The 18,566-nt window shown below is 48.4% G+C and overlaps 1 protein-coding gene across 1 annotated transcript; it reads right to left on the reverse strand.

Moving 5' to 3' along the window:
- Positions 1–2,090: 2,090 nt before the first annotated feature.
- Positions 2,091–2,981, reverse strand: N7539_003311 (uncharacterized protein; the record flags this gene model as incomplete). Its single annotated transcript, XM_056932913.1, has 1 exon — positions 2,091–2,981. The coding sequence occupies one exon, from the start codon at positions 2,979–2,981 to the stop codon at positions 2,091–2,093; it is 891 nt and encodes a 296-aa protein (XP_056792872.1).
- Positions 2,982–18,566: the final 15,585 nt, after the last annotated feature.

Genomic DNA, 18,566 nt, shown 5'->3' on the forward strand with positions numbered 1-18,566 from the left:
GCCCGGCCTCCAGAAACTACCCCCATTCGGAAGGCTCGTCGATCAAACATCCCCACAGTTCAGTAGTGAGTGCACTGCACCGCCATTCTCGTCATGCCGGTTTCGACAACCGTTTCTGATTGTGAGCAAGCCGGAGACTCATACGGGGGACAGCAATCAAGTCTCCGGATCTTTGATTCGGATATGAATGACTCACCGCCAGTGGGATTGGAAGGACAGTAACGTTCGTCATCAGTGTCGCTCTGTGTATGACTGTGTGGTCATTCGCGCAGATGTTGCAATGCACTTTAAACTCATTCATTATTGTTCAGGTTGGTCGCTGATACCGAGTCAAACCACGCCTTTATGTGTCGAATCGGGCATGGCCATTGGACTTTTTCCCAGCGTCAGCTAGCCCCGAGCCTGAGTCCAAGCCCGAAGCGTTCCGCCCCCTGCACCCGCAATCAAACTCGTGCCAGACAGGCCTCGGCCCGGAGAGGTACGGGCGGAAGCTTCCATTGTCAGTGCCACAAACTCAAGAGTCCAGTTGTCTGCGCAGAGCACGGACGGTAAGGTCTTGCACAGCAATCTTCACGGTCGACGTCTGACTGTGTCGAAGATTCCTGTTGTCTCTTTGCTTCCAAATCTCGCTGAAGGAATCCTCGCGCCATAAGTCTAGGAAACAAAATCCTCCAACGGGAGAAGGTGGCCCCATCCACCGAGCTCAGGCAGGACCGTGAACATGTGCCGCTGATTTGCCGGGTCATTTGAAGGAGTCGAACACAGTCAGACTGTTGAAAAAGATCTTGGAGAAATCTGGAGTAACCAGGGGCTTGGCCTTTTTTCTTCCCCTTAAAGAGGAGGCCATGGATCTACTGGATGAGGGGGCCTTATGTTTCAACCATTCGCTCATCAAACAGATTTCCGTCTCTGGGTGCGGGGAAGCCTGGTTTTCTCACACGATATGCTGAGATCTGGACGTAAGTCTATTGTCAAAGGTGAGATCGAGGCTACTCACCTCTCCTTAACATCGACGGATAGATAGATTGTTGATGGCCATGCAGCATGCATGCTTGTCCAGTCCATAGGATGGAGAAGGGAGGTGGTCAATGCGCCTCTACTGTAGTGCTCGACTGCTCGTAGGGCAGTTGACAGCCACCAAAGGCCCGGGCGGCGGGATGCAAGCATCCTAATTGGCGAGTTCCGGCACTATGTATGCAACTCCGGCCAAATAGGCAAGACGAATCGTGTAAATAAATCCCGGTGCTGCATTACTGCTAAGGTCACCCAGTGATCGGTCGTCGATAAGCTTGTACGTGCGCAGGCTCCTGGTTGGTGAGATTTCTTCCGTGTTCGTCTGTCTTTCTGGATTCGGCTGGCGGGTTTGAGCTGACGATAGGAAATCAAGAAGAGAAAAATAAAGCATGGACGCAGCGATGCGAAACACCACCTGAAGATAATACGTTGCAAGGGTAGCAAGTCATGCTGTCTCCATCGCAGACAGCACATGAGCAAGTCCCGTCACGTGTCAAAACAAGCAGTGATGAGGATCGTCAGTCTCGGGAGAACAAGTCCCACAACTGAGACGGTTACGCATGAATAGAGAGTTTTCTTGTTTCAAAATTCCAACTTTGTAGTGTTGTGTGCTCACACCGCGCTTGAGACGATAGTAGGTCTTGTCAAGTGTCAACATAGTAGCAAAATTAAATCAGACAACCTTCCCAGGGTAAGTATTGCAAGGCAGCGAAACAACGCGAATGACAGGATCCACCCATAGTAAGAAACAATTGCCAAGTGAAGCTGCACAAAAGCAATAGAATGAAAGACTCCCGCCAGGTATCATGGGCGCGCAAAAATGGGGTCGAAATGATAAAAACTTGAAATAGCCTCCTGGTATCCCAGCATGATCTTGCGTTAGTAGAAAACAGAACGGAGCGAAAGGTCAAATATAAATGACCGAGAGCCAAAACGAATGAAAAAGATATTAATCAAAGAAGAGAAGAAATGAAAACAAGGGAAAAGAAGAAGGGTTTCACGGGATACATGCTGTGGTAGATAATCTCCCAAGGTTCCCTTCATTGTGAGTTGTAAAGAGTCTTGACTAATGATCATCATGTCGACATGCGTGACTGACTCGGTTTCACTTCGGCGTCCTCTCGCATCCACGGGTACCACACATTGGCCCATTCACGGACCCCAAATTTGGGTGCGCCAGACTCAACACCCATCGAGGCACCATCGCGCAGGAACTCGCCGTCACGCATGCGTCTTTGTTCCCGTAGGGTGGGACATTTCTTCTCCTTGATGAAGCGGTAGAACTTGCACTGGATTCCTTGGAACCCCCGTCGTTGCCGGCTGGGGAACTGACGGTTGAAACTTTCGCGCACTTCTTTCCATTCCTGGCACAAATCGACACGGTGGTACCAGATGAAGTACATCTCCTCTTCTTCGTACTTGGGTCGAGGCGGACGTCGCCGGTCACCGTTGTTGCTGGAGCTCGAGGAGACAGAGTCGCACCGCTCACGTGGGTGATACGGGTCCGGTGACGAGTGCGTGGATTCATTCGAGGGACGGTAGGACAGGAACATGTGGTGGTGGTGGTGTTGACCCATCCCCGAGTGCTGGTTGTGTTGTTGGTGGTGGTGGTGATGATGATGATGGTGGTGGTGGTGGGAACTGCTGCTACTGATGCTGCTGCCACCGCTGGTGCGGGTGGTAGCCGATGATGCGCCGCCCGGGCTGGTGTCGTGGTAATCGTGATATCGTCCGTACCAATACTGATTCGGAGATGGTGGGTAGCTCGGTGAATGTATGTAGCCGCCGCTGTGTGACGAAGATGACATTGCCGCGTGCTGGCTGTAAGGGGACCCTGCCCTGCTACTCCGTTCATCACGGCTGTCATTGCCCGAGGGGTTCAGTAGAGAGTCGATTTTCATCCTGCCTTGACGTGCTGGAGGCACATCTGAGGAACGACGTTTGTAGGTTTCCGTGAGAGAATCCATGATGGCCGGTGAGGGTAGTACCCGTTGGATTGGATTGTGGGTGGGAGCTCCGGTCTTCCACAAGTCACTTGGTCGACGGAATGGAAGCCACAGTAGTAAAGGGATCCGTACTAGGAAATTAAGTCTCCTTTTGTCGTCGGACTCGGCTAGTATGGTGCCTTCATAAAATGCCCTTGGGTGAGATAGATAGAGCAAGCACTTCTTGTATGCTTGCTAGATGATCGAAAGGCTCTTCAGATTTGGCGTCCTGCGGGGCCTTATTCGTGTTGTGGGTGAGGGTGTATTCAAAAAGGCCGAAAGAGATATTCCAAATTGACGTGCAGGTGATGTATTAGTTATTTTATCGCCTGTGCGAGAGCGGTGGATGTCTTTCGTTCTTTTTTTTTCTTGACAGTGACGATCCCAAGCTAGTCACGGGAAGCCGTTGTGTCAATTTGACAGTTGAAGAAGGGAGGTTCCGAAAGAGACAAATATCAAACTCGAATCCGCTCCAGTTGAAGAGTGAAAGTCAAGAGGGAGTGCAAGTTTTTGTCGATCGAAACAAAATTTTACATTTATGGTCGATCACTTGGAGACACGGGGCTTAAATGAGGGAGATGGTAGCCATGTTAAATCACAGCATTACCAACACACTGCGATGAAGGCGGAGTCGAAAGTGAAAACGAAAAGAAAGAAAGAAAAAAAACCCCAAAAAAGCGAGATGAAAAAGAACAATATTCAAAAATTCGAATAACCAAGATGGGAATCAGATAATTGTTCGATTTTGTACTCCGATCCCTGAGGATTTGAGACTGAGAAAAGGAAAATTCATAATTCATGATGTATCGGCATGGCAGCTGCTGAAATTCGCACGGCCAAAATTCCAGAAAAATCAAAAATAGGCCAGAGCTCAGTCAGATTCGCGGTTGGGTGCGCTCAACCACCCGACTCAGGCTGGGCGTGCCCTTTGGCCCCCGTTAAGTTCGAACTCAACGGCGGTGGTACCGCGGATAGACCGCGCGACCAACGGGGCAGACCTGCTAGGGCCAGGGCTGTGGGCAGCCTCGCAGAGGCAATGATTCACCCGAAGCGGGTAGTTGTCCAGAGGTATGAGACGCTTATACCGTAACCAGCCACTACTCTCCTCGTGTGTGGTCTCACTACTTGGATACTGTACTCCGGCCATCATGACGGTAATGCCTGCCTATCTAGACTTACAGCCTAGAGATGCAGGTCGAGGATCCCTCGAGGTCAAGACTCAAAAGAGGGCAAGGAGTCGGGGTTTGACTACTAACTTACTCTAGTACATTACTTGCCCAGGCATGTCTTGCAACGACAGCAGTACAGCAGTAATCACCATCACATTATTGATGGAGCAATCGACAGAAGCCCACCTCTTCCCCCTCCCTAAACGGTCGACTCGAGCTTCACTTCAGGATCCACCCCCAGACAAGTGGATCGAAGGCAAAGGACACCGGTGAAGCGAGACGATCAGAATTCCGAGATTCGTCAGGTCAGTCTTTATTGCATTGAGGTATACGATAGCGGTTAGTGAAGGGACTATCACAATACATAGTTACATACTGTATATAATTCCAATACAAAACAACCTTACAGGCTTATACATACATAGACTGGTATAGAGCATAGTGTGCCTAATACCCAAGACCTATTGACGGGAAACACCGAGAATGAGGTTATAAAGTATGAGAGATGGATCGCTCATAGGTAATATCACGTTACGCCACTCTTTCTCACAAGTTTTGAAAGTAGAACTTACGGCATCGTGACAAAGGTGTCTCTCTCAGTCTGGGATGTGGCAACTTGCAAGTCCGTTTTCATACCACAAGACATTGACTCCCAGCGTATTCGTGTCCGCTAAATGCTCGTAGTCGGGGCAAGGGGGAGGGGCAGGGGGAACAGAATGGGGGAAAATGGGGGGAAATGGGGGAAGATGGGGGAAACTGATAGAGATGCAGAAGTCTGCAGCTTTAGTCGAGGACGCACTGGACCGTGGAAAGGCTCCATCTAACCACGAAGAATAATTCTGCGGGTCGGGTAGTAGGACTAGGATGAATGTCTGGCTCCTTGTCGGTCATGTTCGGCTACCGTTGACAGTAATGTACCGTGACAATACAAGTTCTGATCCTTTTTTTTTTCCCTGGAAGCTGGCTGACTCGCGATTCGTTCACTCCGTGGCAATTAAAATTGTTTTTCCATATTATGTGGTCTGCTGTTCTACTTCATTTTCTCCAAACGTACCTATCTAACCTCGTTGTGTTCTCGAGCAAGAAGCGCCGCGGCAATTGTTCCTTTCACCAGCAACAAAATATACATAATCTATGTCCCATTAGAACCTTCCAGTACGATCAACGAAACGCCGATCGCCCACGAAGCCCGAAACTATTTCTCTATCTGTGACAGATTTAAAGTCTGTAAAATTCAATTGCTTAGACTCAATCTCTCTTGTCTCTCCGTGCCCTGCCATTCTTCCCTCGTGGATGGCGCGTATACAGTTTCAAGTCGGCTTTTCTGTTTCTCCCAGACTGCCCAGATTCAAAGCTAGGCAGTGATGAGCGCTCACATAGTGGAGATGTCCCTATTTGTATGTTGCTAAATGCCAGACCTGGAGTTACAGCCGCGTCTCTTGTCTTTTTGCCTTTTTGACATTCAGGATGACTCGACTCTCTAGGCGAGTAATCCATGACAAATGAGATCTAATGTGGAGACCGCGGATATTGAATAACGGTGTAAACCGAAGATCATTACTGACAATTGTATGTACCCCATACATTATCCACATTGTTATCAATACACCTCACAATGAATTACAGTATCTAAGCTAAAGATGTACAATGATACATACATACGATAAGAAGCATACAAGCTTGGTCTAATTCTATTAGATCACAATTAGCATTAGTACTGTACAGTCACAGTAGTGCAACTGCACAGTGCACACTGCACAGCGTGACAGCAGTAACAGCAGTAACAGCAGTCAACCTTAATGGGCCGCTAATCAGTAGTTCAGTACTGGTGAATTGGGTGCTGTCTGCCTACTATGAGTACTCTCCTTGCGAGCGCACTTTGCGTGGGCTTGATTGATTATCAAGATCATCTCACGTACTTCGGCCAAAGACAGACGATAAATCCATGAGCGAAGTCATTTGATATCCGCCACTATGCTTTTGTCCGGTTGCTTCGGCTGCCGCGATGATTAAAAACTGGCGAAGGTTAAGTTGTTTCTGAGTCGTTGAACAGCAGTGTCTGGCTCCTCGAGATGTACATCGCTCAAGGGCTCCTCGTACGTGCATCCAACCCCTCCAACTCCTATGTAGCACCACTACCGCAATCCTCATGCGTCTTCTGCACCAAATCGAGCGACCTGGATCAGGGATAGGGCAAGGACTAGAGCGCCGAAACCGGGGTCTGCTATGCACGCGATGATATGCAAGAAGCCTCGAAGGCGTGAGTTAGACGCCGTTCTTTTATTTTATTTTTTTTACTTTTCTTTCAACGGTTTAGATTTCCGTAAATTACACTTGAGTTGTAGTAGATATTCCTATCTTTTCTGAGCATATCTTGCTTGTCCCTGAACCTCTCCGTCTTTTCTTCCCCTTGTCGAATGCTTGCTTTCCTACCCACTCAGCATCACATCCATCTGATGAAACCTTTGGTTCAAAGGTCAAGTGGAACTCGGGCAGACGCTTTGACCCCTGAAGCAAAAAGGAAGTGAAGCCCCCTTTCCCCGCCGGAAATCATCCGCACCTCGGGAAGGTCATCCTCTCCCGTGTTCGTCAGTCTTTCCTTTCGGTCTGGTGTTTTCCCAAAATTTCTCTTTTGACCTCTGGTCGTGCTCAGTGTCAGTACGTACTATGTAGTATGTGCATCCATAGGACTGCCCTGCTTGTCTTTCCGAGTGGGTCTCGAATGTGGAAGGATCTCCCAGTTCTGAATATCCGACACGATCAGTCCTGCAAAACCATATCAAGGAGAGGAACAGCTAAGAAGAATGTCATGCCGCCAGAAAGTTAAAAAAAACCAACATAAACGCGCCGCGTCTATTGGACTACACAATCGTCACCTGTGACGAGGCCGGCCGTGGCACTGGTAATGAAGAACGAATGAGGAGGACGGGCTAATGCAGGCTCAATTAGGCCTCAGATGCAGTGGGTGGGGGCTTTGTGGGTTGCCAGCGCATTGGCACCTCTTGTTGCTTTTCGGGGGGTTTCACTTGTGGAATTTTCCCTCTTGATTCTCTTTTTTGGGGGGTGCGAATTCCTTATTTCCGACACGGAAGAAAGGCGAGCTTTTGCAGAGACGAGTAATACATGATGATGACTGCTGGACTGCACTGGCCAGTAGCCACCACCTGCGAGGCGCCCTTGAATGAATTTGTGTGTGTTGCTACTTCATGGGTACTCGGTGACACTCTTCGAGGATGTGGATGACTACCGGTTATACAAAATGTACTGTTGCATGTGGCGAACATGATGTTCTGCCGAACAGAGGCAAGAGGCCTTCCGATGGAATGATGATTTTTTTTTCCAAAGAAAAAAAAAACGTCAAGATTGATAGCCATACAATTCGATGCTTTGTTTCTCTGTATCTAGCCCACCCCGAAGTCATACGGTTTTCTAAGAAGGAGAAACAAAAGAAAGACCGACGGACTAGACCAATCTTCCGACTGTTGAATCCGGAACAAAACTTGCGCTCCTTCAGTGCTCGTGATCTCCGTGTCTCTTTGGACGAAGATCCCTGGATCATATGTCTCCAGTGTCTCCAACAGGGGGCCAAGAGGGGCATTTCAGGCCATCTTCAGCACATCGCCAACATATGCCTGTTGGGTCGCGGAGCTAGACATTCGGCATTTAACTCTGTATTCTGGCCATACATTACCCGCGACCAGATTGATCATTGATGGTCATGAATCATGCTCAGGCAGAAGGGATAAATGTGGGAGTTCTTCACCTCCGAACAAGAGCGAACCATGGTTCTCCCACGCTCATAGTCAAGGGCTTTTAGCCAGCGCCTATGATTTGGTAAACGCGCCAACGCCCCAAAGGAATGGTGGAATCGCTATTATCGGACCACTTCCAGCCTGCAGTACTGAGTGAAAATACAGACTACTGCATCCACATCTCCAATCAATCAAAAGTCACCTTTCCTGTCCCCGTAGAGTTATGAAGAGAGATGCTGTGAAATTTGGCAATTGTGAAAATTCACCTTTATCCTAAATCAGCAGTTTCAATCAAAAGCTCCATAAGCGCAGCTTTCCCTACCTCACCAACTTAGTGCTAACAGTCCTGTACCATAGTGGAGATATTCGGGGGTGAGCAGATCGTGGAGTGGTGATGTTGGGCGCCTGTGCTCTTGGCTTGAAATCTAGCCCTCCTTGCCGCGATCGAAGCCTGAAATCCTCGATTTATCGGTAACACCCGGGAGCACAGTCAAAAATTCCACAACATGGTTCCCACCGCAAGAGGCATCATGCAGATTTTGATTTTTGTCTTTTTCTTTTGGCAAGCATGCAGTCTTCCGTTCTTCTTCGGTAGATTCTGGTTCGCAAAGTCATTCAGCCGAGTGGCCATAGATTTCAACATGCAGTCAAACTGGACTTTGCCTCCAGGAAAGTTAATTACTAGGCTCACAGAGTACAGACCACAGATTGCTGCATCAATCTTGCAATCTCCTAAGGGCTCAATTACCCGAGTCAAATAGACTGAATCATCGGCTGAACCCGCTTAACCAGCCGTGAGGAACCTAAGAATAATGGACTGGTTGTCAATAGTTTCCCATATTCAGCACTATTTCATAACGCATGACCATTTGCATAGACATGTCTCTGCAGAAACAACCCAACAGTGGCTATTTGATTGGGATTACACTCTTGTTGCAGTCACGGTGTGTTTTTGTTCGATGCGGAACTTGCTCGATGTGGTCTTCGACCTAATCTGATGATTTGAGATCGGCGCGTCATTGAAACAGCGTCTATTGCATCCAACACCCAATTCGTAGCGCAAGGCCGACACTGCAACCATCGTGGATTGCGCCAAGTTGAGGTAGGCTCGCTCACTCGCACCCACCTGTTCAAGCGCCAGCCGGTTTTGTGCAGGCGATCTTCTTCAGGGCGGAAACCTGACTTCCAACGGTGTGTGAGCATCGGCCGATCACTTCGGCCGATCATTTGCTTACGACATGCAGGCTGCAGCGTATCCATTTGCCAAGTCCACAAGTGATGGCCCGTACTCAGTCCTGTTACTGTGGTGTAAGTATACGATATGATCTGGAGGCGTAAGGTACAGTATATGAAAATATACATACAGATTACAATCTTTGGTAGTGAATAACATAAATGCAGTCATGCAGATTGCAGTGTGATGTGGGGTTACATACCAGGAGGACACTGTCGCCCGACTCCCGGCCAGTGCGAGTCGACCGCATTTGAAGAAATCATGGAGTAGTGCGGTACGATTCATATCATATTAGATAAGTCAGTAGATTTCTAGATAGTAGATACTGATAGTAGATACTAGATACATTCACTAGCATCTTGTAGATTTCGAACAGAGGAGCTGTGGAGGCTGGAAACTCGAGAGCAATCATACATTGTATTTCTTACAGCACAGTAAGATATGTACATATATCTTACAGAGATGGAAGCCATACTTCAGTGGATCCGGAGTTATGTACCAGCCGAAGCACGCGTCAAGCATACTCCAGTGCCCAAGTAGTAAGTTACTAGTAGTCAAGTCGGACTTTACTAATCATATGCTTCAGGTGATAAACTCCGAGTCTAGCAAACTCAAAGCTCGCAAGCTTTGACGCTTAACGGTAATCGCCGTGCTTTTTATTCCAGAAATATTGGAATCCCGCAAAATGGTCTCGTATGGGTAAGACTTGACCGTGTCAGTCTATAAGTCTGTTACTATAAAGTATAGACGAGCTTACAGATGGCAGTGTGACAGACATGTATCGAAATACCATATCTATTTGTTCATGTCTTGGATGTCTGGTGTACGGTGAGGTCCTTGACAGCTCAGAGATTCATGGTAGTTGCTACATTAGCAAGGATTTATAAGTGTGTCTGGAACTGCCTTCTAAAAGGCGTTGACTGGCATGTGAGATTCATAGGGCGGTATGCTGCCTATCTCAATCATCATTCTGATCCTGTTTCTCCAAGCCTGTTCCACTGAGCTTGGTTGACGTTTTACTACGGAACCATACTGTATCCCCTGGCAGTCCGGGTGTGCTTACCTAATAGTACTCTGTAAGTCCCGTCCTGTTCGTCCGAATCGGTATCTTCCGCATAGAGAGGGAACACAAAGGACATACAGTACGGTTGCGACAATGTAAGGTGAACGCTAGCGCTAATTATGTATCTTCTTATGTATTGTATATTACTACTATGCCATATTCATTATTATCATTTTTGCTTCCCAGTGATCCTTTGAGCATCAAATAATCCAAAGGCCCAATAACTTATGGCGGAGGAGCGCTCCCGGTTCCGTGCAGATCAGATCTTCGTGGCCCCTCTCTGTCACACTCCCCGGGGGCTAAAGACGGATATTTGGCCCTTTTTGGGTAGGCAAACTACGACGCGCCCCCGCTGAGTCTTGCTTTGTCACAGTCCTCTTCGTGGACAAACTCGCGGAGCACAAACCAGCGGGCTCCACTCATGAATGTCTCCCCTTGGATATGGAGACTAGTCCACGCTGTTAGTCGCGTAGCCGCAGCTCGGTCTGGTCACGTGAGGAAACGCCCTGCGGCCAGTTCCGAGCTACAGAAGCACAATGAATCTGGAACGCGTTCCACTCTGGAAAGCGTTCGTCATGATCGACCTGAGGCCTCCTGAGTCCTGACATCTGTTCATCTTGATGACCTGTATCGTTCAGCATGTCAACAAGATTGGAAATAGAATACCGGAGTACGCCTTCAAAAGTGCCCCATGGAATGCTCTTGCGTATCTTCATGAATCCCCGACTCCGTTCCAAGCTCGTCTTGTAGCCCAGACCCCCTCCTCCTTGGTCTGGTTCAAGATCATGCATTCTTGCACCATCCTCGACCTACTAGTCTAGTAGTTACTCCACCCGTGACGGATTGGTGGTCAAGACCGTCTCCATGTGCTCCATCCAGGGCAACTGATGGCGGCGGATGGTGGAGTGGAAGGCTGGAAGGATCACCCCAGAGGGTAAGCCAGCCTATGCCTAGCAGCAGATATCTGCTCACGGTCGCATTCTAGTGGTCGGTTGCGAGTCATGTCGTGCATATTGCATTCACCCGATCCAAGCAGATGTCTTAACAGACAGGGGACTCGGTCACCGATCACAGCTTCTGTAGGGTGGAACGTGGCCCTGATTGCCTGTGATGTTGCCGATCCGATATCCAATCAGTGGAGCTGGTCGGCGTGCATTTCTGTGATGGGTCGAGCTCATTCTGGACCATGACGAACAGGGACAGTCGACCGAACCAACAGACCCGAGCTTTTCACACTAGCCAGGGAGCACATTATTGGGCTTGAATGGCAATGCTTAACGCTTATCGACCTTACAGCATACACGCCGCTTCTCGCGTTGATCATCATCTTTTTCCGGTCCTTATTTCTTTGTTTCCAGGTTGTCTTCCCTGTCCTTACTCCCTGGATTCTCGACTTGTGACCTGGTCATTGGAGGGGTGGGGGGAAACATGATGCTTGTATATGACTGCCTTGGCGACGACAGCACCTCCCTCGAAATACATGTCACGATCGGTGTTAGTCCGGCAAGCCTGAATCTGGAATAGCGGAAATTAATGATCGCTCATCGAGCCAGTGACGAACATGTCAAAGCGCCGGCACGGACGACAAAGTGATTTGATTGCAAATTCTACACTGAGAATACAAGTGGGAAGCCACTTCTCCTCGGACCCCCCGGTCGGATGGTTTCTAGTCGGGTGCTAAAAGACGCCATTTTAATCTCTTTCGCGAAAGCCCGCCCCTCCCTTCTCCCCACTTTTCTAGCGATAGCCGCCCTCCTGCAAGTTGCTACCAACACCTTGTCCAACAGCGCTCGAACATGCCACAGCACGCAGTTCATTTCAAATTGAGTGGCTCAATGGGACGATGTGACGTTGGCGTGGCGGCCTCCTCCTAGCATGGATTAGTGCCGGACTTTGCTGGCTACGAGTGCAAACGCTGTCCGAGAATGGAGCATTGCAGAGCAAGGAGGACCTACTTTGGATAGTACTGCTACAGTACTACAGCACTAGTGGCACTACCCACAACGACACACAACCATGAAACTAATCGCTACCACCATAACTTAGTATGACACCGGCCATGGGGCTAATACTACAGTACTATCCTTCATCGGGTCTCCAAATTAGGCTGGGCACGGCTTCATGCCTGATCGAGAAAGGGGGATGTCTCTCTTCTGGACACTTACTCGAAGGGATCAGCGGTCGCTTGCGATTTCGAGCTGAGAAAGCTGTCGAATCCCAAGCTGCATTATAGCCAAACCAGAATGATTGTTTTTCAGATCCGGCACACCAGTGCTATATTATTGTGTGCAATACGCGGGCGCTTTGCCAGGAAGAAGCCCCGACGACCAAGTCAATGTCGCCAGTCCAGAGAAACCTATCTAATGACCACGACAAATGAGATATATGGCGGTTAGGGGTGAAGGCACGTCAAATGCAGCTAGCGCAGCGACGATGCAGAAGCCGCAACATCCGCAGTGCTCCAATTCTCCCCATCGGGTCCACGAACTGGCTGCATGGCTTTGGGCCTCTTCCTGCCCTCCACCACGGCTTCTGCAGAGGCCACTTTCTCACGGGTCATCGATCAAGGTGACCAGGTGGCCGTGAGTCCCGCAGGCGATTCATCCAACTTTGGATGGCTGCCCTTCACCTATTACCTCAAAAAGTGTTGGGTACTACTAGCCTGGCTTCACCCCTCAGTCACGCACCTTGGAAGGGGAGAAGCACAATTGGCCATGGGACCCTAGCAATTCAAATGCAAACCATGCAATGCAGTTCTCCCCAAAAATGCAAGTAGGGATGATCTCGAATCGCAGTCAAATCAATGATCTCATCATCGATTTTGTATGGTCCAAATGAACCGGTGAAAAGGGGGGAGAGGGGGCGGGGGAAACAGCATGCACAATGCACAATGCAAACAACCAGAAGCTGAAGTCATCGCCCACCGGAGACAGCCATGCCACCATCCCAAGTGTAGACATAGGCTGTACTGCTGTAGAGTCGTCGGCCCTCTCGGAGGCGGCCATTCTAATCTTTTCATCTACGCAGCAGATGGCACCACCTTTGCAGCGCAGATGAGAGACATTCGACATCGTCACTGGCTCTGCACCCTGGCACATGACCCTGTTGCATAGGTACGTGCCGTCGACGGCGGATGGTTGGCTAATGCAATCAGCACTTTAGGTGATCCCACCTGAGCGACTCGAGAACGATGACGGTATGTGTTGAAGGAATAGCATCTGATCTTACTTATGAAAGAGACTGCTGCTATTCTACAGAATTGCAGGGTCGTATTTTGTGGGTTTTTTTTGTTGTAGGCAAAAAGGCGTCTGGTTGGGTTGATACGGCGACTTTGGTTGTCATTGGCCCTCGGTTATCGGTCGGATTTGGTTCATAGAGGCGGCCACAGTAGTACGCCAGACTATGGACAAAGTCATCAAACGCACAATACTTTCCTGAGCAGTGAGCACTTAGCAGTGAGCCGTGCTATATACCAAAAATCTGCCATGTTGCCTTGATTTGTTGCATGAAATACCATATCTCAACACCCACAAGCTGTTCGATGGTACAACAATTAGTCATGTCTGTCCAGAGTCGAGACACCTCGCCTCCAGGCTGCCGTACATACTACACAGTAGTGAGTACTAGTGACACTGACCACAATACAAGGTGCAGAAAGATCATCTATTCGGCCAATTCGTGCTGAAGTGAACTCCCTCGGCTCTATCTCCAAATGTGATCACTGAGCCCTCAGTATTGAGCCCTCAGTATTGAGCCCTCAGTATTGAGATTGTGTACAGTGAAGTTGTGAACATGAGCGACCTGGCCCGGCGCCGAACTTGATCCTTTTCGGATCCGAATGAATACACAATGAAAGCTATGGCCTTCAGCTGGGCCGCGGTGGTGTTTGACGACTGTGCGCCGTGCAGTGGCCATCTTCATTTGAAGAAGGACACGTACATACTCTGGCTCTGGCCTTGTTCATGATCTGGTTCAAAGTGACCTCAGCTAGCTCGAATCCTATCGAGTGCGCAGTAAGCTGTATAATCGCCGTGGAGGACTCCAAGCGTGAGCTGGCAGGTCTTTTACGTTCATCTATTGCCGAGTGCATTGGTTCACAACTTCACACCAGTTGCAATTTGCAAGAGCTGTGGAGGCGCTGTTGTGGAAGTTTATCTCCTTATCAACCCAACTTACTTGAGATGATTCGATCTTCGTATTTAATGATGAGACTCATCGGATGACACACTGAGACCCATAATTCTATTCTTGAGAAGCTTCAAAAACGATAGCAGTCAACGACTCAACTGTAGCAGCTAGCAACTAGCAACTCTATGAGTATGAACGTCATACAATACATGTTCAGTATTGTACGCCGGCACTGTAATTACATGAAATACGATACCATCTTGCAGTACGCGTCAGCCGCAACCGAATGACGAAGTCGAAAGAGATCCAAGCCGTCCATCCGAGACCCATGGAAGAACCTGTCAAATCCGGGAACTACTTCCCCCCCCTTTCCTTCCCGAATAAGAAATTGGTGTCGTGCACACATCATCGTCAGACCCTCGATATCCCGTGGATACCTTTGCGCTTACAGAAGGGGTTATCAATCAATTCTGGGATCGGGGATTCCGTCGCAAAATCAGGCTCTGATGGCACTAGCCGAATTTTGACATTTGGGACCATGGTAGCATGAGGAGGTCATGGCGGAAGAAAAAGACAGCTGGTAGGATTAAACAAAGAAAAAGGCACCCCCACAGCTCACTTGAAAATGAAGAAACATCATCCATCATGACCATGTGTTTGGGCAGAAACCACGGCAGGAAATACATTTCGCCGTAAAGTCTAATTTAAGCAATGGCATGGTGAATGTGATTAGTGCGATTTCGTTACAGGCATTGGGTGTAAACTCTTGCCTTTGGGTGGCCTCTATAAACATGGATGCAACATTTACATCGGCGATCATTGTACAATATATACTGGGTGAGTCGGTTGATATCAAATTTCTATTACCGGCCTTGAAGCGGCCGGTTCCTTGGCCAAAAATACTTGTACCATCGCATAGCCTAGGTACCATGTTGAATATATACTTTCTGGTCCACGAGAGAGTTTACCGCTGCAAGATTGCAGTCAGGAAATTAACCCAATCTTGATCGAATCCCGTGCTCGGGTTTTGCAAGCCCAACGTGAAGAACCAGATCGGCTTTTACAATGTTAAGCGTGACCCTTGGTAACACCGCTCCAAGACTCTGCGGCCTGCGCATCGGCAGAACAAATACCTGGCACCGCTCGGTTGCGGTGGATCCGTCGTGTTTGTCTCATATTCTCCATAGCGAAGGTACATCATGTCCGAATGACGGTGAATCAGCGGACTTGACGCCACAAATAGTAGTTTTAATTTTGGGTGTCTATCAGGGGATCAGAAAAGAACTCACTAGGGGCTTAAGCATCAAAAAAGAGTTGCGTCTTCTCGACAAAGTCCAAATTAAACCTTTCTGTGTCTCATCTACTTGTGACGATGATTATGATATACCGATAGTACTACTACTTCAGTACTTGATAAGTTGAAACTAATTATCCTTCTAGTTTTAGTTCTAGTTCTACAAGTGTATACACTACTATACACTATACTCAGTACTGCATCTGTACTGGCAGTGACATTCTATCATTTTGAGGGCTTGGAGCCCCCTGCCCCACCATTCTCTTGACTGCCCTCATGAGCCAATCAAGCGCACAACTGAAAGCCCTCCACGAATTGAGCGTGGGTTTCTGACTGGCAGAATAATAAAACTGGGGCTACGGGTCAAGACTTAAGGAATTAGAATATCACTGTATGACCGTAGTTACGCAGCGTGACCATGTGTAGGACGATAAGCTTTCAGACCAGTCAGCAACTCAACAGTCCCGGGCGTCTCTTGACAAGAAAAAAAAAACTTTTGACTCGGAAAATCAGACTTCGTCAGCCGAGCCAGCGTATCAGACACTGCCAGTGACCTTCACTTTGAACTATATTGGTATTGCGCTCGAGTCTAGTAGGAAGAAGCAAAACAATAATATTGAATGATGCATCGATCCCTACTGGAGGGAGATTGCCGAACTATCGGATTTCATCGGATTTTACTCTTCCAATACAAGAAGACGCACGGGATAGCGTAGCTTGAGTGTACGCTCAGGTCTCCACTAATTGCCGGCCTGACGAAAACGCACGGTCGCTCTAGTGAAGGTGTTTCGGCTCGGCAGGTTGGGGGGTCAATATTTTGCTGACGACTCTCATCTTACCTAGACTTTGACTTTTGACGGAAACCTTGTTGGATTGCTTTTACATAAGAAGAAGCTGTTGAGGTCGGTACTGGGTTTTCCATTGCCGGGAGGAATGGTTTATGTATGTATACGGACCCTGTTCGAAATAGATCCCAAATCGTCAAAATTATCTTATCTTCCACACTATCAGTATAGTCTATAGGCAATGGGCATTAGGCAGATCTGAGGCTCTATAGAACGTTTGCGCTTTCCACAATGTAAACCTCGGGTGCTCTGACCTCAGAGTCTTACCTAGAGTCAATGACACCCCACCGCTCAAGGATTTTGAGATGAAAGTGGTGGTAAACAATCCCATGTTTGACGCAGCAGTATCATTCATATCGAGCATTTGAATCTTCAGTGACTTACTACCGTGCGGCAGGACACGCAGCCAGTAGAGTGGATGGAGAGTGGAGACTTGCTGCAGATTGCACCCATGGGCTGGATTATTTCTCCATTTGAGCTTTCAGCCTCCTCGTGTCGTGTGGATCTTGCCCACCCTCGGATTACTGAAGAACTCTGCGGGTGCTCCCCGTGTGAATATTCGTCTAGAGTCTAGTGTCTACCGACCAGGTATTGACAGGCAGAACGTTACATCAGAATCCCTCCGTGAAGGTAGCGACGTGTTGAGATGATACTACAATGTTGTACTGTCGGGTTTGGCATTTCTATCGCCATCATTCGAGAAGGCTTTGACCTCGGGTCGGGTGCTGAGGTCGTCAGTGCTGCTGACACACAAACCTATCTCATCTCCAACCCGCGCAGCTTGCTGACCACCCGAGAGATTTTACTCGTCGAGGACATGCATGCAGTTAGTGTTTACTCTGCCCGATTTTCAGAATGGCAGGTGTGGATGGCGCAAAGTGTATTTGGCTGCATATTCGCGAGCATTCCAGGTGAAAGTCGGTCGAAAAATGGGCAAAGTAGTTTAGCACTGTCGGTAAATATTCGGTAAAATTGTTCCCGTCCTCAAGTACTTGCTCGACTCTCCTCTACTGGCTCAAAAATCATGTAGGATGAAATGTAACTTTTGATAGAAAGTCTAAATGGTTCTTCATCGATCACCTGGCCTCGCGTACTTATCCGCATACCGGGACTACATAGGTACAGTACACTGTCAGTGTATGAGGCCCGAAAGGCTCCAGGATTTGAGGACAACAGTTCGGTACTTACATTCTCACCTTTTCGACCTTCCCAGTTGATCAGCAGTCACCACATATATGAGATACGAACACCGATCTCTTTTTCAATTCCCTTTCTTTTGAAAGCTTCTTCAGGGTTCATGTCGGATTGCCGAAAAGTCCCGGTGGAAGAAGTCTTCAGTGAGGCAAACTATAAGTTAACTATTAGACTTTCAGGATCAACATGGTGACGACATGCCATGTCTGCCGCACACGTGGTTTTCGGCAAATGGACGCAGCTAGTCTGTAGTTTGTACACTAGCAACTCATGTATATCATTTCTTGATCGCGTTCCCGAGTCCGTAAACGAACGTCGGCATATAAAGTATCTCAAGCCCTGGTGATGACAATCTTGGTTTAGTCTAACCAAAATCCCGTTTCGGAGCGAAACTGTCGCGAATGTAAAGGTGACTGTCAGAAGTGGAACAGCATTGCGCAGTCAAAATGAATGATGATTGTCTGAGTTGAGCATTGTACTAAACCTTCGGGAAAATTCCTTTGGTCGTAAACTTTCGAAACGTCTCGCACTCCTAACTGGATTCAGACGTCTGAGATTCCGGTGCTTGGTTGCGTGGGGGCCGACTCTGGGTCTCTAATGGAACCAGGCCCCGGGAAAAGAAGGATGGCGAATAAAATGCGAATAAGCAGAATATCAAAAGGTCAGGCGTCTCTTGTCTTCGTCTATTACTTCCCCAAACAAACGATACTTAATATTAATGATTTCTCCGCTCTTTCCGCCCCGGACGAACCACGATCTGCCGATTCTTCAAATGATTCAAAATTTGAATGGCGCTTGCTGATTAGTGCTGACTCTCGAAGACACCATCAATCTTTATCTTACCAATGCATCCCTCAGATTTGAGGCTGGGCGCCCAGCGCCCCTCCT

Source organism: Penicillium diatomitis (genome assembly GCF_028827545.1).
Source record: "Penicillium diatomitis strain IBT 30728 chromosome Unknown utg000003l_segment0_segment0, whole genome shotgun sequence".
Classification (NCBI taxonomy): domain Eukaryota; kingdom Fungi; phylum Ascomycota; class Eurotiomycetes; order Eurotiales; family Aspergillaceae; genus Penicillium; species Penicillium diatomitis.